At 41.8% G+C, this 25550-nt stretch overlaps 1 protein-coding gene across 1 annotated transcript in view; it reads right to left on the bottom strand.

The window, feature by feature from the left end:
• Positions 1-25550, bottom strand: part of SLC28A3 (solute carrier family 28 member 3) — a 45536-nt gene that overhangs the window by 2940 nt on the left and 17046 nt on the right. Inside the window, exons 5-16 of the mRNA XM_063321528.1 lie at positions 24609-24798; positions 21361-21505; positions 19595-19708; positions 17581-17658; positions 11405-11485; positions 10263-10343; positions 9073-9198; positions 7818-7948; positions 6832-7000; positions 5089-5286; positions 1693-1774; positions 759-857 (exon numbers count right to left, since the gene is read on the bottom strand). Of these exons, the coding sequence (XP_063177598.1) occupies positions 759-857; positions 1693-1774; positions 5089-5286; positions 6832-7000; positions 7818-7948; positions 9073-9198; positions 10263-10343; positions 11405-11485; positions 17581-17658; positions 19595-19708; positions 21361-21505; positions 24609-24798 (1494 nt within the window). The remainder of the gene's footprint in view (positions 1-758; positions 858-1692; positions 1775-5088; positions 5287-6831; positions 7001-7817; positions 7949-9072; positions 9199-10262; positions 10344-11404; positions 11486-17580; positions 17659-19594; positions 19709-21360; positions 21506-24608; positions 24799-25550) is intronic.

The raw sequence follows: 25550 nt of genomic DNA, 5'->3' as shown, positions 1-25550 counted from the left end.
AAAGCACCAAGACCTTTCTTCACTGGAGGAATATGAGTGCTTTAACCTTCATCATGCAATTCTGCGTATCGCATGCTCAGAAAAGAAAGCTGGGAAAGGGATTGTTAAACACTAGGGATAAATTTTACCAGCTGAATCATACCAGGTCAATTAATTAATCAATCTTCTGAATCACTAATATTATGTAGTGTTTGTTTTTTTTTTTTAATTTCCTCCCTAAAATGGCTGTTGCATTGTGTCTCTTTACTCAGCTTGAAGGTGAGACTTTGAAAATAAGGATCTGCCATTGAGTCCCACCTTAGCACAGTTTTATTAACCTAAATGCTCTGTGGAAATACTATCAGACCAAAATATCCATTTAACACTAAGGAAGAAAGTTGTTCAGCTTCCCCCTTGTTCCGTCTCTGTTAAACTCTACTTTCATTCCACTTGTCCATTTCTGCTCCATAATTTCTTCTGTATTTCTGTAGACAGTGGTGTAGAGGAGGGACTGTAACTCATCTATAACTTGCTTTGTTCATGAGGTGTGTTACACACTGACTAACAACAAAAAAGAGCTGACATGATGGAAGAAATAAAATAGATCTTTTCACATTCCAGTTTTCAGGGACCTTTAGTCCCATACTGACTTTTAACCTTGCCAAACCCGAAAATACTAGCGTTTGACTGACAGGAGTTGCCCAGCTGTCTACCGTACCAACGCACTGCCACCCTGTGGTCACCGGCTGTAAGAGACACCAAACTTTTGGGTACGGTACCTGCAACACAGGCTGTCATGAAACAGGCGACAGTTCCCGCAATCATTGCTCTGAAAGCACCACCAGCTATGTCCCTTTTTTTTGAGGGAGCAATGCTTGCTAGGAAGAAAATTAGAGTGTGTGTCAAACATAAATACATACAGATACAAAGAAGATGAACCTGCCAGCTCTCCCGCCCCAAGAGGAAATTCCCTCCCTGCAGTTCAAACCAAGAGAAACAAGGAGGGAAAATGAGACTGTTTTAAGCAGGCCATTTGAAGGCCAGGTTCCAATGTTGGCTCTTTCTGTTAAGAGGGTGGCTTGTATATAAAATGCTGACTTCTGGTTGCTTTGGCAATTTGCGTGCCTGTGCTGGCTGATGTTGGCTTTAAGATGCAAACTCCGGGCACAGCACTGGGGTCTGGCCCCATGTCTGTGCCCTGCTCCTCCATGCTGCTAGTGCCGCAGAGCCCACCCAGGCTCCAGGGTAAAGGTGGCTGCCAGCAGTTCTGGCCACCCAGGGAGGAACCCAAACAGTTTTTCAATTTTTCTTTTTCCCTTGAGATCTGAAAAGCCTTTTCTTTTTATCCTGTCCCTATAAGCCTAGTGCACATATGTGAGCCAACTATGCCTTTCAAACCAGCAGGCTACAGAGTTGATGTGCTCCTCCTGAAGCCTGAAGACTGTAGTAGCTCACACTCATGGTGTGAGGGCTAGACGGGGAGGCCTATTGACAGGGCTTTGTTCCCTCCCCTTGCTCTTAGCTCCTCTCCCGGGACCTCCACACCAAAGCCTGAGCCCCTCTGGGAGCCCTTCCATGCAAGGTTGAGTGCTGGGTCTTGGCAGAGCAGCTGCTCAGCCCTTAACGCTGCTAAGCTTCACCCACAGCCTGTTACTTTGGGCGTTTTCTTTGGGATTGCTTGCCAAATATATTGTCCATGAGAGGTGTTCTTACTCAGGCCTCCTATTACCAGTCCCAGGGAGCCGAAGTTGGCAAACCCACAAAGAGCATAGGTGGCAATGACTTCAGAGCGAACCTGGAAAACAAACATATACACCCTGTTGAGTGGTTTGAGACAGCTGGTGCTGATTTAGAGGTCTGAAAACATGGCATTGTGGCTCAGGGCTCTGAGTATTGAAATCATTCTGTTTTGCTTGGTTGCTGCCCCAGTGTGCAGCTTTCAGCAAGGTTGGCTCATTCTCTTGCTGAAAGATGCAGACTTTCATACCCACTGCTCATGTGAGGACTCAAAACCCATGCGATGGTTTTATTTTTCATGTATATTGTTGAATTAAGTACTAGTAATTAAAAGATAAAAAAATAATTCTTATCTTACTAGTGGCAATTTAACTGCTGCTTTTTGAAGGTATGAGTCAGAGACCTTTAACTCAGTTTGTTGTTCATAGCTGGACTGCCTCTATAACACTTTGTTGAAACCTCAAGTTTTGGTACACATCCCTTACTCCCTTGTCCCTGAACAGGCAGAGGGCTCTACGTGCAAAGCTGCTCTGTGTGTGCTCCAGGAAGAAAAAGGAAATGGGTCTCCTAGAGAGTGGGTGCTTTGATGTGATAAGAGCCAGAGGGACATTATGATTTTGGAATCCCCATGTGCCCTTGTGGCCAAAAAGGCCAATGGAATCCTGGGCTGCATAGGGAAGACTGTGGCCAGTAGGTCGAGGGAGGTCATTCTCCCCCTCTACTCTGCACTGGTGAGGCCACACCTGGAATACTGCATCCAGTTTTGGGCTCCCCAGTTCAAGAGGGACAGGGAACTGCTGGAGCGGGTCCAGCATAGGGCAACTAAGATGACTGAGGGACTGGAGCATCTCCCTTATGAGGAAAGGCTGAAAGAGCTGGGACACTCTAGCCTGGAGAAGAGAAGGCTGAGGGGAGACCTTATTATGGCATACAAGTATCTAAAGGGTGGGTTGAAGGAGGATGGTGCCAGACTCTTTTCATTGGTTCCCAGTGACAGGACGAGGGGCAATGGGCACAAGCTAGAACATAGGAAGTTCCGTTCAAATACACGGAAAAACTTCTTTACAGTGAGGGTGACAGAGCACTGGAACACGCTGCCCAGGGAGGTTGTGGATTCCCCTTCTCTGGAGATTTTCAAGACTCGCCTGGATGCAGTCCTGAGTAATGTGCTCTAGGCAATCCAGCTTTAGCAGGGGAGTTGGACTAGATGATCTCTAGAGGTCCCTTCCAACTCTGAAGTTTCTGTGATTCTGTGATTAGCGGCTTATTTCCTTCCTGACTTCACCCATCTTCCTCCCTTTGGGCAACAGCAGCTCAGTCTGATCCTCAGAGCAGAGACAAGGCTGGGTTGGCTTTTGAGGCCCATGGAGGGACCCCTCACAGGACACAAAATGACTTTGTGTGAAATCAGCCTACAAACCTTGCAAACCCTGAGACAAATGTAGTACAAACATTTGGGGAAAGGAGGCAACATATCTCAACAAATGCATTTTCATCCCCATGGCAGCTCTGATCTCCTATTTACTGTGTTTCAGGCTCAAGCTGAAGACGCCTAAGTGAGTGTTCTAGTAGGTTTCCTGTTTATTAGAAGTTTCTCCATTTCCGTTCCTGTTTTATAAAAACCAATTTGTAGATATTTTCAGTCACTCTGCGCACATGCAGGAAAATGCTTTTCAAGTACCCACTCTACCTGCTTTTCCTAGAAATGGCTTTGTGTACTGTGATTTCCCTGCACTTTCCTAGCTCTGAAAGCAGGAAGCTCTGTTATTACTGACTCAGATGAGGGAATTCAGAAGACCGCTTGTTTGCTCCCTCTGACTGAATATCTGTGCCTGGATGTATTAGAGAGTTCTGAAGCTGAAGAGGAATTAAACATGGAAGTCAAATGCACAATCACCTGAACTGTTGTGTCATAATTAAAATAGTTACTGGGCAATTTTTACTAGTGTTATAAATCCAAATTATTGTTTTATCTCAGAGTTTTTTACCTGAAAGTGGAAACTCTTACAGCTCTATACACGTATTAGAAGTGAACACGGAAGTTCTATATGACATGGTATTTAAAAAAAAAGAAAGAAAGAAAAAAAGGCAAAATAGAGTTGATGGGATCTAAATTTAAAGGCTGACTTCCAGATTAAAAAAAAAAAACCCACTCATTCAGGAGTTCAGAGCCATATTCCCCTTGTAGAGAGTATCACGACTATAGCAGGGCAGATCAAATGTACATCTAGCCCACTATTCTATTTCCAGGAATTCCAGGAACAGTGGTAATTGATGCTCAAACAAGCATGTGAGTATTTGACCAGACCATCTGGCTTTCTACCTCCACTTGTGTAATAGGTTCTGGTAATAAGGAATGCAAGGGGTCAGGAACATGTTTTTGGTTTTGTATATAAGGTAGGTATCCACAGCATCACCTCAGATTAAATTAAGATTAAAAGTTGTACAAAAGGATGCTTTCTAATTAAGGGTCCTCTACAGTGACAATTTGTCTTGATTTAAGGCCAGTGCAGGCGTACAGCTGGATATCATGGATTTTGTTGCCTGTGCTTAGAATGAGGACAAATTCAGCACAGGCTCTGCATGTGGATGCCAGATGGGGGAGCAGTCATGGCTCCATACCTCAGCCTTGTTGACTGCATGATCTTTACCCCTACGCACACACCAAGGACACCCTTTGTATTGCCATCCTCTAGGTTTCTTCCTCAGTGAGTTGTAGTAGGAATTATGTATCCTGTTGGGTGAATGTGGGTGTATGTGCGAATGAGAGGTGTGCCCATGCTCTCTCTGGAAATCCTCATGCAAACTAACTTTCATTGGCAATTGAAACAAACTGGTTGGACTCAGCGCAGCAAGGGAGGTGTATGCTATGTAATACATGTCTTGTATTACTGCCCTCCTCCAGTAGAGGTGTGCCACTAATATCTAAAATGTCGTCAGCTAAAGCTTGCTGGATGCCTTTCTTGAAGCTTAGTGCTTGGCTAAACCTCTGTGGACAGGAGAATCCTCCAGTTCTCTCCCAGGATTTTCCTGGGAGAGTATCTCATAGGGAAGTGCTAGCTAAGAATGAAGTAAGAAAAACTCACCTTGAAGACAGCCTTGGTCTGTGAGTGCCCTGCCCTGTGAGACATTGCAAGTTCCCAAAAAATACACTTTTCTTTTGCTATGTTTGTTTGAGATAGCTATGGGATGACAGGCATGGCAGCCTCACAAAGCAGTGCTGCATTTTCATACTTGAACCCTGCCACTGAAAGACACATTTTAGAGTAGTATGCCACCATCATCCCTTTGTGCCCATATTAGAAAATAAGATGAGTTTCAGAAGAAAAGTACTAGATCCAACAAATGCATAGAATAGAAAATGTTACTTACAGTCATATACTGTTTCACACCATTCATGTACATGCTCCCACCCTTTTCTCGGTTGTGAATCAGTTTTGAGAGGCGCTCATAAGCCACAAATTCATTGAAGAAAGTCTTGTAACCTAGTAGTCCACCAACAATGAAACTGTCTTCCCAGTCTACCCCCATCACAAAAGAGAATGGCATGAAGACATAGGAACAAATGTTCTGCAAAATACATAAGACAAAGCAGGTCAAAACATATTGTTGTTCAAAGAACAATGGCATGCAATAAATTCTCTAAACAAAATAAGGATGGTTTTATTTCAGCAGAGGAAAATTGGCCTTGAATTCTTACTGCCAACACATCTGGGAGACTGAGGGTTTTTAATAGTAAGGTATGCTTGTGTAATTTTTAAAAGACTAACCTAAAATCTAGATATAAAAAAATAATTAGGTATGTCCCAAATTTTACACCTAAAGTAAAACAAAAGTTTCTGTGTCTTTTTTCCACTAAAAATGACTTCAGATTGGGCACAGTGTTGATATGAGAAGATGCTGATAAGAGAATTGACAAGTCTACTTCTTCTGCTGATTAAATCAAGTGTGTTAATGAACACGTTTAATTACCAGGTTATTGGACTCCAACTGGTGTAAACAAAAGACTTGTCTTTACATAAAAGCTGTGGATCTGACATAATTAAAGCTGTACCTTTTATCCTAGTATTAAAAGTTTTATGCAAATTAAAAAAAAAAATAAATCGCATACCACAACATAGCTTATTTTTATATGAGAGAGAAAATAGCTCCAGCTGGGAAAGGGTTTGGTCAGATTGTCTTTAGTGAACGTAACTGAGCTGTTTAAGCAGCTACTATTCCTGGTTTCTCTGCCTGCAAAAGGCGAGAGGTTAGTGTCTCTCAAAAGGGATGGATGGCTGAATGCAATGTGTCTGTGGGTCTCAGCTCCTTGTTGGTTATCTGTCTGCCCAAATCTCACCCAATCCAGCAGTTATCAAAATACCAGCCCTTGCATGAGTGTGGCTGAGGTATGTGTACTTGTGCCTTTCCTGTGCAGTGGAGCAATCTGTGGAACCTGTACAGAGTAACATCTTAATATTGCTGAAGCCACGTGTGCTATGAGTGTCTACGCACTTCTGCAGCACCTTTACCGCAATGTTATATCTGTGTTTCACATGTCACTTTTATTAGGAGCTTGCAAAACAAAAAGCCCAAAACCATTGAACCAAGACTGTTGCATCAGGTCAAAAATGATGTATGACCTAGGTTAAAAAAGAAGTCCTGCTTAAAATCTGTTTGCTTAGCTGAGTGATTTGGGTGCCGTTTTACAATTCAATTGTGTTGAGAACTAAGTGGTATTGATTAAGTGCTAGTTCAGAAGACATGTACTTGCCTTAGTGTCCTTATCTAAGTGAAGCTAGTGAGCATTAAGTACTTGATGGGGCTCTCCGAAGCTAAAGCAACTTTAATGTTTAGCTGAAAGGGGTGTTAATGGCTTGGCAAGTGTATAACTAAGGGACAGATCTGCTGCACTGCCAAGTTAGAGGCAGCAGGTATTAGCATACAATGCTCTGTAAACTTACTCTGCTGATTAGCAAGACCACCAAAGGCGAAGCTATACATGGACCAATGGATAAAGGAATAGTTACATGGCAACAACTTTCCTTTGGCTGTAAAGACATTTTTCAAGAACTTGCACATACAAATATACATTATGCCTGTATATATGCTGCATGAAAGACCTGAAGACCATACCTCAAAGTTCAGCTGTGGATAGTCAAACAGATTGCCCACCCAAGAGAGGGCTGAGTCAATGAAAGCCAGCAGAGCAAGGAAGGAGATCAGATTCACGGTGATGTTTGCCACCAGCAGGATGGAAGTAGAGGCACCTTGACTGGCTGCTTCCAGCAGGTTCTTTGATTCACTTTATCAATGAAAAGAAACCCAGAGTGTGAACATTTTTCAATTCAAGAACAAATCATAGAACTAAAAGTTACATGGACTTGATTAGAAACCTACTACCAAAGCAGTCTCTTCCCTTGTAGGGAAAATAATGATGAGGTTGATGAGGTTTTTGCTCTCGATCCTTATGGGAACCACTGGGAGGGTATGTTTTTGGTGCCCTGAGGATGAATTCAGGCATGTTCAGGGTTGGGTGAGCTCTGGTTTAGGTCTCAATACTGTGACTGCCTGTGGTGTTGCTTGGATGAGGGAGTGGGCACTGTTCTTGCAGGTAGCCCTTGCAGTGATCTATTCAGGAACAGGTCCTTACAATCATTTTTGCTTTGCCTGTCATTCTCAAGGCAAGTGAGTCTCCCTGTAGATGGACAATAAGTTCATTGCTGTCGTTGTTGAAATGATTGCTCCACCTTTGCTTTTGTATGTTTGCATTTACAGATTTGTTACGAAGCAAAAACAACACCACAGGAAATGGGAAAACCTCTTGGTGGCTCACCTCAGGTAGGCATTTCCCTCTTTCTTTGGAGGGTTTATTGTCTGGCCCAGGTCCTTGGCATCTCTGTGCCTGTCCCAGTGGGCAGTGATACCTCCGTACATTGTAATGGGGCACGCTGCATCTGAATTCAGAAACTACTTATTTGGGATATATTGGTGTGCAATTAATTTATTGCTTGCACATCTACCATGTACTACGACCCCTACAACTTATGTGTGAGGAGTTATTTTTCCAAATCTCATTTTTGCATGAGTATTACTATTAACTAGAGCCTAGATCAGCTTACCCTTTTGCCATATGTAGGCGACTCTTCAGAGTTACTGTAGGCTTTTCAGTTTCAGGCCACAATAGTTTGGCAGTGGCTAATGATGCTGGTGCTGACATGACAGAGGCAGTCAGTAGGTGGGAGGCGGAAACCTAGAATTCCAGGTGACAGAAAATTTGCTGTGATAACCACATCATGCATAAACATGGAAGAAAGCAATTAAAATTGTGAGATGCTTGGATGACTTTTCTACAGGGGGTCATTAAAAAGTTCACACTGCTCATAAAGAAGAGAATGAGCAATTGGAAAAAAAGAGAACGCCAACTGGAAAAAGGAAAAATCTAAGTAGTGAAAAGTAGGAGGTAATCTTTCCAAGAGGCAAACTGCTTCACTCCTGTCTAGTGGCAAGGCAGAATGCAAAAGAAACAAAAAAAAAAGCCAGGCCCATTGAATGCAGCCAGGCGTAGCAATAGCAGAGCAGGTGAGTGCCAGCCTTGCAGGGGCAGAAAATTGTTTTTGTCCCTTGAAGTTATGTTTAAAAAAAAAGTTTATATGGCCTAACATAAATTCTTCTATTCCCCTTTCACCCCTCTTCCACAAATTTCTACACAAACCAACCTCTTTGCTAACTTCTGCAATATTTCCATCTCTTCTCCTCTTCCTCTCTTGGTCTTTTTGGCCAATCCTTCCTTCTTGACTCTGCCTCTCCACTGCATTTTATTCAAATATGGAACTAATATGTTTATCAACCATTCCCCAATGACGGTGATCATAAATCACATCTTCAACCTTGTTTTTCTGGCTTTGTCTTGTTAGTCTCTCAGCAGATGAGATGTTTACTACCCGTGTTTGTACAGCATCACTAGAACCTCAGTTGCAAGTCAACTCTTTAGGCTCAAATGTCTAGCAACAGTTCCTGAAGGACTTTTATCTATATCACTGCCACAGAAGTGAGAGGGTTGATCAGTTAGTATATTTCACATGGCAGTTCATCTGGACTGTAGGAAAATATACATATAAATCATTTCCTTGCAGCTATAGCAGGAAGCCTCTCTGTATTACTCAGGTAGCCATTTCTGCTACTTGACAGTATCTTCAAGATCAGATCTTGGTACCCTTTTTACTGTCAGAAGACAGGGGATTTTTGTGGTCCATTCCTTTATAGAAAAAAGATGGGAATGACTCAAGTATAATTCCAAAGCATTTTAGCTGGGCTTCTATACTTACATGATTTCAGATAAACAGTATATTTTCCAGTTCTCTTTCCCCGTCTTACCCCAAAAGAAATATATGCTCCTAAGACACTTCCAGCAATAGTTGAGAATCCTGCTGTCATGATTGCATGCAGTTCAGATTTGGTGACGTATGGTAAGTAGGGCCGTACCAGGAGAGGAGACTCTGTCTGTAATGGAAAAACAGCTACTAAATTAGGGACTTCCCAATAAACCCTCAGAGGTTTCTTTTACTAACAGGGCAGAAAAATGAGTGGCTGTATCACACTTTGGGAGGTGTCTTTGACTAGTTAATCTTAGTGATAATGAGTGCTCTGAACATTAATATGTTGGGATTTTTTTTTACCCCAAGAAGGAAAATTGTATCAACATCCATCTTGTCTGAAAACAGTTCTTGCTAATTTACGGTCTCCCCCAAAGGCTCAGTGAAATTGCCAAGAAATCCTAATCCATTTCTGAGCAAGTGAGGGGCAGACATATGTCTGAGCCCCAGGTAAGGCTGTGCATCAAGTGAAATAAGCATACCAGCCACTATGGGCAGCTTAAAGCTCTCAGCCCCTCTGCCATGTGTGCAAGCACATCCTGGGGACAGTGTCATGCAGAGGTACTAGTCTAAATCTTGAAGCAGTATGATCCAGTGATGGGGCCACTGCAGAATAACTGATATGCTAATGTCACTTTTGGGCTTGGATGCTACTTGGTGATCTTTCCACATTGCTTTGAAGCCTGGGACAGACACTACTGTAGTGTGGGTTTAATGGATGCCCCATTGAAGGGGACTGTTAGGCACTGTCCCATGCTTTTTTGGCTTAAGGCCTTGCACAGCCAGCCCTGGATCTTAGTTTTCTGCACTGTCTGTCTCTGTTGTCCTTGCCTGCCTCGTGGGCCCTGTTTTCATCCCACTTGTCTTCTCAATTGAATAAACACCTGAAATTGTTATTTCTCTGTATCCTTAGAGTACTCTGATAGTGATTTTAAGGGAAATCTCCCCACCTACATTTATGTTTGACTTTCCATTGGGAAAACATATGGTACCCAAAACCCAACCCACTGTGCATCACTGCTGATATATGAATGTACTGGAATTCTGCAAATCAACCACTAGTCCTGCTGTACTGGAGTCCTAGCTTCATAGTAAATGATGATTTTTTTATACACAGATGATCGCTGAACCGCAATATTTCACAATATTCAGCAATCCTGTGCTAGCATATTTTTCTGTGCTCCAACTCACCTGTCCCACAAATATGTTACCCGCAGCTACCATAGACTCAACAGGAGTTGTCCCCATGAAAATTTGCATTATCCAACCAACCTAAAATGATTAAAAAAGAAAAAAAAAACAAAACACATTGGTCTGCCTATTCCATTCACTTCTTGAATTAATCACGTCAATGTAAGGGTTCTGAGACACCTCACAGTATTCCCCAAGTTAACAATTTCATCTTCAAAATATGGCACATTCATTTAATAGTAGCATGTTGAAATATGCCAGAGGAGAAATAATTCAACAGAATTGAGAGTACCCCAGGCTCCTTCTGGGCACCAAATTGTTAAACTAAATTAATCAAAGCAGATATTTTGATGTGTCCTTATTACTTATGTACCTGTCCAAAGGGATTTGGATCATATGAAGGGAAAAAAATATGAAATTTAGATTAAGGCTAAAAATGCCTTGTAGAAATTTTAGCACGCTATTTCAGCTTGGTGAGGTTTGTGTGCTTATATAAGAATCCTGTGACTGAGAAGGACGAAGGACTTTTTAAGGGTATGTTCAAATAAAGTTTAACTACCAGCATGTAGGCAGATCTTTTCCCTCATATAATAAGTTTATTGGGCGGACAAGGTAGAAAGTGGACTTTCTGTGGACTTGCTTTTAGCTTAGTGGACACTGGCACTGGGCCTAGAACCTGACAGAAATGAATGCTTAGACCATGAGGTGAGGAATCAGCCTCTGATCTTATTCTGGGGATCTGTGATAGGAAGGTATATACAATTGCTACTGCAATCCTTAGTAGAAAGCAGAAATCCACCATCTGTGAATTAACCTCCCTCCTGCATTTTGGAGGCTGGGAAAGGGGCAAGGAAGATCTAAGGAAGTGTGGCATCTGAGGAACGCTATGCTAGCCAGGCATATCTAACAATTACTATGACTTTTGCAATAAACCAGGTTTGGGGTGAGGAAAGCATGCTATGTGATGCCAATTAGGATTTTGCAATGGTAACATTTGGAACTATTTCCAGGTTAAAAATAAGGAACTGCTTTTCCTATATTGACACCTGAGCAGCTGGGTCAGGGCTAATGCTACAGTTCAGCTGCATGTGTTCAAGGGTCCAGTACTAGGCAAATGAGTACATACTGGTAAAAATTCATACCTTTCCAATGAGCCATTGCATGAATCCAAGATGATAAAGCATAGACATTACTGTGCTGAAGAAAACCACAATTGGCAGGACCTGATTTGGAGACACAAAACCATTAACACTTCTTGAGTGATTTTCCTTTCCTTTATTCTGTAGGACATTTAATTTTTGAAAAAGAGGCTTACGTTTTGCTGGAATTAACTATGTTTTATGTATCTACATAGTTTTCTAACAGGACTGCAATAGTTTTGAAACTGTCTGGCTTAACATGATATGCATTAGTTTGTAGCCAAGCCATGTTTAAGTCAGCTCAAACACTTATTGGGCAATGGCATCTACAAAGGCTTGGATATGTACACCTGCAGACCTTGAAAACCACGAACCGAAATATATACAACAGGACTGTGGTGTAGAATTCAGAGCTCAACTTCTCTGTGTCAGTTTTTAAAAAACACAGTTTAGACTGCTATATAAGTAGAGGAGATTTTTATTGGCATTGTAGGTGACTTGATTTCACAGAATCAAAGCCAGATTCCTTAGAAAGCCCATACTGTGTAGCTGCCTTTTAATAACATGCTATAGTAAAATCTTCTTTTATTCTGTGCTATTTATAGCATTGATTATAATACCAATGTGGAGTATTCAAGGGCTCTGTAACTATACTCAGAGTCAGAATCTGCTTAAAACCAAATTCATGAGCATACACTTATTAAATACAAGAAGTGAATATAAGTCTCTTTCAGTGGAGACTGAAGGAAAAATGTTTTCCTTAAACATACAATTTTAAAGAACTGCATTAATGCCTAACCCACCATCTGATAGGTTATTAAATGTGTTGTTTTTTCATCCTGAGTAAAATTAATATCACTTGATTCTCAAGTATGTTAAATACATAGGATCTCATCATTTCTATGCTAGTATACAGGAAGAAAAATCCCCCCAAAAGGTCCAAAATTAAGCAGAGAGATTAGTTACAGTTAAAACAGTAACACTAACTCTAGTGGTACTAGCTTTTATGTGTGTTCTACTGAGGGCATAATGCATCATAAATAAAAGCAAGGAAAAGAATGAAAAAGAACAAAACTCTTTATTAGGTCAGACTTTTTCAGTAAATAAAATCTGTGCCTTATAGAGGAGAGTTAGTACTATGACCAATTTTCATAAAGGTTTTGAAACTCAATTTAGATGACCAGAGCCTTTCACTGAAAGGAGATAGTGCTTTGCCATTCAGTGACAGCAGAAAGTTTAGTAACACCTTTCTCCCCTGCCTTTTCTCTCCTGTCATTTCCCTTCCTTGCTCCTAGGAGTGTGCTAGGTTGAGAGGCACCTGGCTCACAGCCGACTCCATACCCTGGCACAAGTAGGGAATGCTGAGATGCCTACAGGGAGATGGGTCTGTAGAGGCATTGGGCAGCTCTCTGTATTGCATGGTGAAAACCATAAGTGAGTGTCCTCCCGTCTTTCACTCCAAATGGATCAGAAGAGCTCTCAGGTATTACTATGGTTTGGTTTTTTAGCTGAAGGAGCAAGAAGACAATGTTCTGCCTATGCTGGGTGACAGCTGGCATGCTTTGGACTGTTTCTTATGAACATTCTTCTGAAAATACCTTAGATAGATAACATTTAAAACATGCTTTTCCATTTTTGTGGTTGCAGGCATTTCTGGATGAAACATTCATCTTTACAAAGCAGAGAATTTGTTTTCCAGTTGTGATTATTTTCGCCTTGACTGCATAAAGAAGTTGAGGACTATTTTATAACTAAATCCTCCTGCCTAAATCACTGATGACTTAATGTAGTACCTGTTACGCTATGTCTTCATCAGAAAAGCATAGCAACCGTTTAACAGGTAAGTAATTGTAATGATTTTTCACGTCCAGGCTAACTTTTATCTAAGACATAACAAAATCATGTAGAAAACACTGGCAAATTATCACTGTAAAATAAGGAGAATGTAAATAATGTAGTACTTGCAACGCATCGCTTTGCAGGGAGTTTTCAATTGCTTTGTCTGCAGAGATAAACGCAATGAAAAGCACTTCATATGAAACAACTAGTTCAACTGAAAAAGCGTAGAATTCTTTTACCAAAAGTCTCCCCACGGTGTTAATACACTGTGGTGTTATGTGAGTGATTTTGAAACTTGTGAGAGAGGAGAGAACAGCCTCAGGACAAATCTTCTGTCCCATGTCTACACGGAGGAGCCACAGGCCCTCTACCAGCCCTGCGAGGAGCTTCGCCTTTGCACTGGGCTCATGTGGGGTTGCTCACAGTATGTTGTGGGTGGGACAAGAGTGGGAAAACTAAGGCAGGAATGTCTCCTCCCACTCCTCATTCTCTCCGTTCCCCTGTTTCCAGTGCCAAAACCAGGGGAGCAGGTGGCACAGGGTCAGTAACTTCAGAGGGCTCCCTCTGAGATTCTTGGGGCTTGAGTAGCAGGGTGTGCATGTCCAGGCAACACCTCGATGGCGAAGTGCTGTGAAGGAGCTTGGGAGAGGGAGGGGAAAGCCCTGGTGGTGCTCCAGGGTCAAGCACCTGGCGAAGCACCCAGAGGCCACAGGGAGCCCAGGTTGGAAGCAGGTCTGGGGAGCATGGAAGCAACCCAGCCTTGCTGGAGCTGTGAGTATAGGATCTGGAGAGGTGAGGAGGGGAATGGACCATACAAACAGGGTGGGGGGCTAGGGGATTGGGGGCAACAGGCATATGTACATGGAGGCAGGACTTCAGAAAAAAGGAGGCATGGGGATGATCCAAGGAGTCTGGGAACAGCTTCCCTCTGTAATCATGCGGCTGTTGCACACCCTGTGTGTGTAACAATATCTGCACAGCAGGGAGAGGTCATGGTGGAACATCAGCCTTAATTGGCAGTGTTTCCTTTGTTGGTTAAATGTGAAATGTATTTGGAAATAAAAGGTCAAGAATACCCTTTGTTTTTTTGAAAAAACATGCACTGATTGCATGAAATTGCATTTAGGGAAAGAAAAGCTCTTAAAACTTATTCTTCTGTCACATGGACTCCCAGTTCCCTCTTTCTGCTGTAGTGCCCTTATTCTCTGAGCGCAGGAGCCTGCCTCAAAATTGGGGTTCTCTGAACAGAGGGTGACAAAGAGGCTGTTTCCAATTTGCTTCTGCCATTAAAAAAAACAACTGTTTGATTTGGATATACACACACCGTTACAGCCTGTAGGTGGAGACAGTTGCCGACTCAGAAAGTGGGGAGAGAACTGCAAAAGGAAGTGTTACAGGGGAGTCAGATGGACCTCAGCTGTAGCAGAAGCCTGCTCCTCAAAAAGGGCTAGCGTGTTTCCATACGGGAGGAGTGAATGGATCCTGCAGTGTAATTATACCTGCATGGCTAAACTATTGCTATTGTATTGTATTGTATTATACTGTGGACAAACTTGAGTGGAACTTTAGTCTCCAATATGTGTAGGTCCTGATACCTACAACACACCTTGAAATAGTCAAGTTTTAACTGATGAATAAATTTAATGAGCACTCTGAAAAATCCCACAATATTTCAATGGAGAATTGGTATCAAAGGACTCTTTAGTATTACATTTATGTGGCCTACAGATGATGCAGTTAATGCTTCCCATAATACACCCTGTAAGAAAATAAACTCTTTAGTTGGTATTTTTTATAAACAGGGTAATTTCATATTTATTATCAATTCTGCAATATTGACCTTACTAAAGAGCTGCTTTCGGGATCATGGTTATTCTTTATGCTATATGCAGGACAAGGAGTTAAAATTGTTGGCTGCTCACAACTCCTTTCCCATTTGTGGCTTATGTTCAGCTTTTTCCTTATGTTCCTTTAAGGGAGAAGTTGCTATTGATGTTTAAGGAACATCCTGGTTTCAGACACTCCTAAAGCAAAGCCTTTCTTAGGGAGCCATAATGCTCCTGGCATAGAAAGGAAATTACTGATATAACAGTAGTCTAATTCCCTGCTTGCTTGAAACTTTTGCCTTTTGTAGTCAACAGGATAGATGGCTTAGTACTAAGGGTTTTTTTCCCAACTACTTAAGTACTTGAGTGTACTAAAATCAAGAGAAATTTTTGTGTTCACTCACTCACTGGAGTTAGTAGTGGAGCTAAAATAGTATGGCTGTTAGTTTTAAGTGTGTGTTTTTACAGGAAAAACAATGCACATTAGCTTGTTTATGTGGGCAAGTGTTTTTTTCAGAACTCTGAAACTCTGCATCTGCATACACAAATACGCATTTAAAATAACACAGTTTATGCACGCAAATGCATGTATTTATCACTAATTAGTGCTTCCAAGACAATGTGCTCAAAGGCTGTAGTGGGACTGGCCTGAACACCCAGTGGGTGCACACATCAGATGTGTCTGCTCTGGTAACTGTGCATCTAACTTGGCAGAAAACTGAGGTGTCCCTTTATACTGCTAAGGATGCAGTATGGGTACAATTGGGCTCTGGCAGTTTTCTCTAAAGACATACCCTAGCACTTGCCTGCTCTTCTCAAGAGCTAAGCTGAGACTGAGAATTATCTCTTTTGGAGGGTGCTTTAAAATATCTCGGGGCAAGATTTGGACAGCTCAGTACTACATGCAAATATCGTAAATTATCAGAAAGACACAAAAAAGCACTTTTGACCATTTATACTCCAAATAAATGACAAGTGTTTGAAGACAGAATAGGCTGGCTGTCACTCAGTGATGCTCTTCCTATGGGAGGAGCAGATGGAGTATGTTTTGGTGTTGCAGTGTGCTTGTCTGCCACTTCGTTTACCACATATAGTCTGATAGCAAGACATATGCAGCTCTGAAAATCAACTCATGGGTTTTGTTTTCTTGTTTTTTGGTGTGAAAATAACCTACTTGTCCCTGTTATCCTCTTCTAAAAATTCCATGTCTTTTGCTAGCTTATCGCATAGAATAAGACTGACGGACATGTGCATAGACAGAAGCAAACTTTTGACTGTCTGGTCCCTAGTTATGGCTTTAGTCAGCAAAGCATTTTGCATCACCACAGAGCCATTAAAAATCACCTTGAAAAAATCATACTCATAAGGCATTCTGGAAAAACATGGGAAAAATATCATTGGGGGTGGGAATTAAACCATTTCACCCCCAGAATACGTAATTGTGCATGCAAATTGTCATTTGAGTGCTCAATGGAGTAAAGGTGAGAGGAGACTGGAAAGCCAAACAAAAGGTACAAAAATACTGCAATTAAAATATAATTTATATTTCTTGATGAAATACTTCATTGTTTTCCCTTCTAAGATGTTCTGACTATTCTTAGTAACAGCATATTTTATAGGTAAGGTTTTATTCTTAGATAGTGAAAGACTTAAGTGTGAAGAATACCCAGTTTGGAATATCACCTCCAGGAAAAAAAAGATGATAAAAGGTGGGTAAGCCTATGGTCAGGTGCCTGAAATACCAGACAGAAGAATGGTCTTTAAGAAAGTCCTAGCACACTTCTCACAGTTGGGGTTTTTTTTGCTTTCTATGTTCTTGATTCCAGCCTAAGCAGGTACTATGGCATGGGCTACGTATGGGAGCAAAATCAGACAGGATGCTTGTGTGGGTTAGAGAGCACAGAGCACATAAGCTGTGTTCCAGTAGTTTCCCAACAAGATCTCCTAAGGGAAAGCTGGGAAATCTCCCTGGGATCTTATTAACGTAAAAATAATGTAATGTAATTCTTCCTCCTTATGCATGGGCAGCTTCTACCTCTTCTACCTGGATAAGTATACACCTAGGATGTCCACTTCTACAGAGGCAGTGTCTGTGAGGCAGCGGTCTGCACAGCGCTTTAGGACAGAGCAGCGTAGTATGGTATAGCACCTTTACTTGTGGAGAGGTAGAGAAGATAGGCTGGAGGTAGTATTTCTTTCAGTGACCATGTAGAAGCCTTTTAACCCATTCTGTGTAGAAACATACCCTAAAATCCTGTCTACTTGTAATATATGTTGTTACAATTAGACTAAATAAGTGTAATCTAGCTCGGCGTAAGACAATAAATGAAGGTCTTTGTGTGAGGTTCCCAAATTTTCTGTTCAGTGTCACACAGTAAGGAATAGTTTACTTACCTGATTTCTCTGGTGACTAGACTGGTATCAAAGGACATATAATGAATTTATTTCCCAGCCATACTGTTCCTTTTTCTGTTGTCAGTCTGCCACATACAGTATACATAAAACCTGTCTTACCTTAAAAGCAAAGAAATGGTCCGTATATTTCTCACCAAACACAAACTTAGCACCTGTGTCAGAATACTCCAGAAAAGTCTAGGGACAGAAAGCAAAGAAAGTCAGCCATAAGCTCTGGGTCCCTGCCAAAAACTAAGCAAATATTGCTAGTTTTCTTGCAGAGATCTGGTGAGGTACAAGGAGCTTGTGCTGTGCGTTGTATGGGTCTAGGTTTCACTGTGTCTTGCTGAACTGAGAGTCTTTGCTCTGCTCTGCCAAGAGCGCAGGCTGCTTCAGAGTATGTAGATAACCAGCAAGGGCATAAGGCACATTTTTGTGCTGTGCCCAACAAGATAAAGGCCAAAAACCATACTAAAAGAAGATAAATTTTTTTTTAATCCTGGTCCTCTGGTGCATTTCTACACTCCCTCTTATGCAAATAAGTGCAATTAAAGACACAGTTTAAAATGGAGCTTTACTGGCTGAAGTAATGAGTTTTGAAAAGAGTAACCAAAAGCTAGTCTAATAGAATCTTCTACTTTTTAATTCTGATATGGTGGATAATTTTTATTCTCCTGATGCCAACATATGCAATTGATGATACAGTTTAAAATGGAGACGTAATAGCTGGAGTTATGACAGGAGTGACTGTAAGCCATATGGAGCTAACAAAAGAGGGCACCAGACCCACTTCAGTCAGAGACGAAGGGCTAGACTGAGAACCTGGTGACAAAACCCAGGTGACTCCCACTGCTTGTAGATTAGCAGCAACAGAAGTCAGACCTGTGCCTTCAATCCCGCGCAGAGACAGTACATTCTGCACTGTCTTGTTTTAAATGTGCTTAATTATCTCTACTGTGAAGAACAGCTGTGTGAATAGTATCCCTGGGGTGAAAAGACTGAATGTCATTCAGTGGGTACTTGCTGATCTACATTTTGAATTTCTCTAATCTATTACTTTCCAGTAATGGATGTTTTTAAAAAAACTTTGTGCCTGGAGACTGCCTACAGGGGCAGTTATGGATGGATCCTGTCCACCCTCTAGAGATCCTTTGCTGCTCGCAGGGAGCTGGTTTGCCAGCTCCCAGCTGTGGATTTTGACACCTGTAGAACAGAATCATAGAATCATTTATGTTGGAAAGGACCTTTAAGATCATTGAGTCCAACCTTTAACCTAGCACTACCAAGTCCAGCAATAAACCGTGTCATTAAGTGCCACATCTACACATCTTTTAAATACCTCCAGGGATACTGACTCCACCACTTCCCCGGGCAGCCTGTTCCAAGGCTTGACAACCCTTTTGGTGAAGACATTTTTCCTAATATCCAATCTAAACCTGCCCTGTTGCAACTTGAAGCAGTTTCCTCTCATCCTATCACTTGTTACTTGGGAGAAGAGACCAACCCTCACCTCGCTACAACCTCTTTTCAGGTTGTTGTAGAGAGCAATAAAGTCTCCCCTCAGCCTCCTTTTCTCCAGGCTAAACAATCCCAGTTCCCTCAGCCACTCGCTGTAAGACTTGTGCTCTAGACCCTTCACCTGTAGTTTAATTCAGTTTCTTTTATGTTGTGAGAACTATGAAATGCTCCTGGGGCCAGGACTGTGACTACTCTGAAGATAACAGTGGTTCTGCCTTGCTAAATCCCAAGGTTTTTCAGCAAGGATTTCAGGTTTATTGCAAGGATGCTTTGGAGTTGGGCGAGGACTAAGAGTTTTTATGAGTGCCCTGGTACAATAGCAGTCTTGTTTTTGGAGGGTGCAGTTATTATTTCAGCCCAAGGATGGTAAAACCATTAAGAAACAGGGTCACTCTGGTCATTAGTCATCAGCCTGTCCCACATGGTCTTGTATTAACCGGACAAAAAAGAAATGAGAAGGTATTCAGACTACCTGAATTGAGGTAGTCAATTACCTTTCTGAGAACCCAGTTTTTCTCAAGAGGGAAAAACATCCAGGGCAGACAGACCCTTGAACTGCCTGTCTGTCTCAAGACAGAAAATGATATAAAAAATAAATTTTTTACCAGTAGCTCACCTGGACCTGGTTGCCTAGCCAGTTAAACACATCAAACCCCACTTTGGTCCTTAGAATAAGGATCCCAAGAATAAACTGCATTCCTATTCCTGAAAATACTGGTCTCCAAGCAACCTAGACGGATAGAAAAAGGAAAATAAAGAAACCACTTGTTATTTAAATAAATATTAGTTCACTTTCAGTGTTTGTTAAAATAATGTAAGGGGATTTTCTGACTATACTGCAGGATAGGGGCAGCTGCCAAAAACAGTTGTAGGGAACTTGGAGCGTGAGTCATTTCTCCTAATTTGAGAGCTCTGCACTGTGGATGTCTCCATCTGAGCTAGCTGCCGAAAGCCTGGCTAGGTAAGTACGGACAGGCCCATTTCACCATCACAGGCTGCACGTAACCAAAGTAGCAGGAGAAGGAGGGACAGTCCTTCCTGTGCTACAGTTTATACATGGAATAGACAAACTTGAGGGCAGATGACATGATATTATTTTGTTTTAACTGAAATGGAAAATTAGAAAAAAAGCAACTGAGCATGCAGATTCTCCACATATCTGGACCGGGAATAAGGAGACTTGCCACAGTTTTTTCTGTGTGATTGGGTAATATGAACTCTATTTCTGTTTGCCAGCTTTAAAGAGCTTTGATACTTGAGAACTACTCACAGATATTGCGATTCATATGGCATAAGACAGTTGTAGGGAAAACTGTGTCTACCTGTGACCAGTCCCGCCACACTACACTGCAGCTTTCTGCTCTGCTGCCTCAGAATACATCTTTGTTTTGTGAAAATTGAATCTGATTATTTACAAAGCAAAGAGCTGAGATGGCACTCTCTAATTTATTCAGATGATATTTGAATAACACAAGCCAATTAGGTGTAATGAGGACCCATGGGAGAGCACAAAGCATTTGGAGTACATGAATTTTCACCTCAGTTGGAGACAGCAGTAGTTTGCAAATGATGGGGAGTGGCAGGTCCATTAGTCCTTGCTGAGGGAACATTTTTCTGTTAAGAAAGTCTCAGCACTGTTGCACGAGTGTTGAGAAAGCATTGGTGAAACTTGGTGACCTGGACGATGGATTAATATATGACTGATGAAAGCATGTGCTGTATGCTAGGCATGCACACAGGAGTAAAAGCTGGGGTGGGAGTTATGGTGGCTGAAGTAAACCCTTCGTAGTATCACAGCAGTACAGAGTGGACATCTCAGCTAGGAAATTAAAATAAATGACATTGATAAGCCTATGGGAGTGGGTTAGTGAAAAGTGAGGTCCTCAGCTTGTTCTCAGTGGCTGCATTTGCAGTGGGAATCAAATTTGTGAGAGATTAAGAGCTACACGAGGGAAGTACATCTCCAGTTCCATTTGCTTTGTGTTGATACGATGACAGCGTCCTCAAATAAGGGTCTACAATGTCCTAAGGACTGCGGTAAGCCTCCTGTTGGTGGAAAGCATGGAGCAGGCCTGCCTTAGCTTGCGCTGATGCTCGAGGACCAAATGTGTTCCAATCTGCATCAGGGCTGGAACAAAGGATGGGAGTGGCCTCCCAAAATAGTGAGAGCCAGATGATGGTACAGCCCCACACATGTTCTCCAAGATGTCACAACAAAATGACTTTCCTCAGAAATCAAATACATCACTGGGTTTTTGGAAGCCTAAATTTTGTTATTCATGGGTTTTCTGTTACTCTTACTGAACTTGGTGCTAGGTTAGGGCAATAGCTTTTGAGACGAACAAAAACCCACAAAAGACCCAACGTGGACTAAATACTCACTCTGGTTGGGTATTTGGAAAAGATAAACATCAAGAGAACATACAACACAAGCCCACCAAAGGAGATCAGCTGGTGGGATCCCTGTTTTGCTGTGTCAAAGATGAGCCAACAGATGATAGTTATGATAAGAGCTGCACACAACACCCTAGGAAAAAAAAAAAGTATCAGGCATGACATCCTGAAGACAACCAGATATTTCTCCCCCTTCCCATAACAATTACATCTCTGTTTGTGAATGAATTCTCTGAGCAACGTATTAAGCTGAAATACGTAGCTCTACACAAGCAGGAACCTGCCTTTGCTGATGCAACTCTGACAACAACGTCTCTTGGTGGCATCCAGAAGAAGCATCCTCCAATCATGTCCCCAAAGTCAGAGTATGAGGGAAACTCAGTAAAGCATTACTGACTCCTGTCTGGGTGTTATTTCTATTAAATTAAGTGTGAGAAGATACCGTCCTTTCTCACTCCATCCTCCGTTTCCTTTCCTGTCTTCTTTTTTGAATGTTTTCTTAGTTCTGGGCAAGACAGGCTGTGGTTTTTATGAATTGTGTTGTGCTGTTTAAATGGTGGGCCTATGAAACACACACTATTGAGAAGCAGGTTACAAATTCTTTATTCCTTTGTAACCTGCTGTAGTCTGTTTAGAAAAATAACTTAATCACAGCAATTTTGACTATCTCAGAAACAATGACAAGAGCCATGTGTACACCTGTGTTCAGTGTTTCTGTCATCCCACCTATCACAGAACCATGTTCAGCTTGCATATTGAAGGTAATTATCACAACAGCAACCTGAGAGGCAAGGAAATCATAGAATCATAGAATTGTTAGGGTTGGAAGGGACCTTAAAGATCATCTAGTTCCAACCTCCCTGCCATGGACAGGGACATCTCCCACTAGATCAGGTTGCTCAGAGCCCCTCCAGCCTGGCCTTAAAAACTTCCAGGGATGGGGCTTCCACCACCTCTCTGGGCAACCTGTTCCAGTGTCTCACCACCCTCATGGTGAAGAACTTCTTCCTAAAGTCCAGTCTGAATCGTCCCATCTCTAGTTTTAATCCATTCCCTCTAGTCCTACCATTACCCGACATCCTAAAAAGTCCCTCACCAGCTTTCTTGTAGGCCCCCTTAAGATACTGGTAGGCCACTATAAGGTCTCCTCGGAGCCTTCTTTTCTCCAGACTGAACAAGCCGAACTTTCTCAGTCTGTCTTCATAGGAGAGGCGCTCCAGCCCTCTGATCATCCTCGTGGCCCTTCTCTGGACACATTCCAGCACGTCCATATCTCTCTTGTAGTAGGGGCTCCAGAAATGGACACAGTACTCCAGGTGGGGTCTCACAAGAGTGGAGTAGAGGGGGAGAATCACCTCCCTCGACCTGCTGACCACGCTTCTCCTGATGCAGCCCAGGATACGATTAGCTTTCTGGGCTGCTAATAGTCATTAATGAGGGGAAAACTAAACATAGTCCCGGTTCTTTGATGTTGCTTGTGTTGAACAGTTGTTTAGCTTCCACTGATTTCAGTGATACCTAGATACCTAAATTCCATTTTTAGACCTGGATCAAAAATATTGCAGGCCAGCTACACAAAACGGCTTGACCATTGCAATGCTGAATAACACTGCCTACACTTGAGAGACTTTCTGTCTCTTAGTGGAACCTGTGACTTACAGTTAAGCACTTAATCTGTGATATGTACGGTTTAAGGATTGCAGCCCAGGTAATACAGCACTTACTGCCCCTGGCTTGTTCCACCTGTTTATCAGGGCTTTCCTGTTTTGTTTGCTCCTTCCCCCAAAGGGCTGCCAGATTGTCTAACGGAGGTGCCTGTGTATGACTGCTCTCTGATGTGGCTCCTGAGCAGAATGACCTCAATCTTTATAGCACCTTTCTTAGAAATTCCTGCTTCTGTGGCAAAGTCAATTAAAAACCTTAATAATAAGTTGGGACATTTTCCTGAACCCAGAATGACTCCTCCTTAGACCTCTTTCTCTCTCAGATAGAAGGTGACCTAGCTGAGATAGAAGGCAGCTGGCCAATTTCCTTTTCCTTTTTAATGAGATTTCATTTGGTCGTTTCTTTGGTCTCTGAGCTTCCTTTGGCTCCCCATTTTCCCAGGAATAACTTAAATATTCCTGATAAATACTCAGGAATACTTGGAATAAACATGTACCAGATCTAAGCATCTACAATTCATCTACGAGATCAATGTCTACCATCCCAAATGAGGTTGTATGATCTTATTATGACACCAAATGTGCCTGGCATGTTTTGATTCCCAAAGCCAAGTAAAAATTGCTATGGGGATATGTGAACAAGTAATGTCTAGACAACACACTTCAGACTTCAGCAGTTTGCATATATTGGAGTTAAGGTTTTTATGAATCTCACAGCTTTCTGAACAAGTGACAATGAGGCACTTTCTGGCTTGCAGTATGAATGCAGAATCACAGAATCATAGAATTGTTATGGTTAGAAGGGACCTTAAAGATCATCTAGTTCCAACCCCCCTGCCATGGGCAGGGACACCTCCCACTAGACCAGGCTGCTCAAAGGCCCATCTAGCCTGGCCTTGAACACTTCCAGGGAAGAGGGATCCACAACTTCTCTGGGCAACCTGTTCCAGTGCCTCACCATCTTCACAGTAAAAAATTTCTTCCTAATATCTAATCTAAATCTACACTCCTTCACATTAAAACCGTTACCCCTCATCCTGTTGCTACACCCCCTCATAAAAAGTCCCTCCCCATCTTTCCTGTAGGCCCCCTTCAGGTACTGGAAGGCTGCTATAAGGTCTCCCCAGAGCTTTCTCTTCTCCAAGCTCAACAACCCCAGCTCTCTCAGCCTGTCCTCATAGGAGAGGTACTCCAGTCCTCTGATCATCTTTGTGACCCTCCTCTGGACCCATTCCAGCAGGTCCATGTCCTTCTTGTGCTACAACTCACCTGAAGTCTGTAGACATATTCTCTTGCAAGCAGAAACTTGTTCTGTCTCAATTTGAGGAATTTTTTTACACTTTCTGTCAAGATTTTTGATACATAGCTACTGTATTGCAATCTTAAAGGTGTGTCTGACATATATGAACTGGAAAATATTAAATTAGTCTGTGTGTATTCTTTGGTCTTATTGCAATTTTATGATTGATCCATCTCCCTGTGCTTATTGGGGTGTAAGCTGAAATAAAACTATAGGGATAAAACGACTAATGCTTTGTCCTTCTGCATAAATAGGAAGTAATCCATACTTACCATTTCATCCAAAACCACTGTTTCTCCAGATACCTTTCTCCAAGGGAAAAGAATGCAGCAATTCTGTCTTCATACTTAGCTATTAAAAAATCCCAGCAGATGAAGAAGATGGCTATGACAGTGATGATAAAGAGTGGCAAGGCTCTCTGAAAATTCAAGCTACAGGCTGCAATAACTACTGCCAAGTATGCTGTCACAGAAACAAGAATATACATGTCAGTCAGGTTGGTCTTTTTAAAAGCAGAATCAAATCTTAAATTTGAAGGATGTGGTTAAAGTCAGGACTATGTTTATCTTTTAAGTGCTTTTCCAACTTGGCCTAAATACTGAAAAATTTTACTTTCACAGTGTTGTTACTTTTGATAAGCTTACTGATATGATACATTGCTTTCATCCTGTCAAAGCAGGTTATATACTTTGGCCAAGCCAAGTTCATATCAAACATGTTAATCACTTGAGAAAATTAAACCCATCTACAGAACTGCTTTTTCCTGTGTAAAAACTGTGAATTAAGAACCATGGGCCTGGTTCCTTCCTTCACAGGAGGATGAGTTTATCCAATAAAACTAGAAGAAACAGAAACATTTGTCAATTGCCTGATTTGATGGCCCTCTCAAGTAATTGGGAAGCTTAAAAGTAGCTTACTTTGTAAAGTAGCTGTGACATGATTTGACATTTGGCAGGTTCATTGCTAATACGCTCTGGACAATGAAACATTCAGTTCTTCAAAATAATAATCTGATTCTGCCTATGGCAAATAAGGAAGAAGAATTACTGTTTTGTGTAAAGCAAGTTGTTTTTTATGGAATTAACATATGAGATCCTGACATATCCTTAGAACTCGCTTGCTTTCTTGAGCCAGGATATGTCTGTTCTATGACAAAACAAGACAAGATGATGATAGGAGGGCAGGATATTCATCATGCAAGAGGCCCTTTTATA

The sequence above is a fragment of the Chroicocephalus ridibundus genome, chromosome Z (genome assembly GCF_963924245.1).
Source record: "Chroicocephalus ridibundus chromosome Z, bChrRid1.1, whole genome shotgun sequence".
NCBI classification, from domain to species: Eukaryota; Metazoa; Chordata; class Aves; order Charadriiformes; family Laridae; genus Chroicocephalus; species Chroicocephalus ridibundus.
The sequence above is the reverse complement of the archived record's forward strand: the minus strand, read 5'-3'. Positions and strand labels throughout refer to the sequence as shown.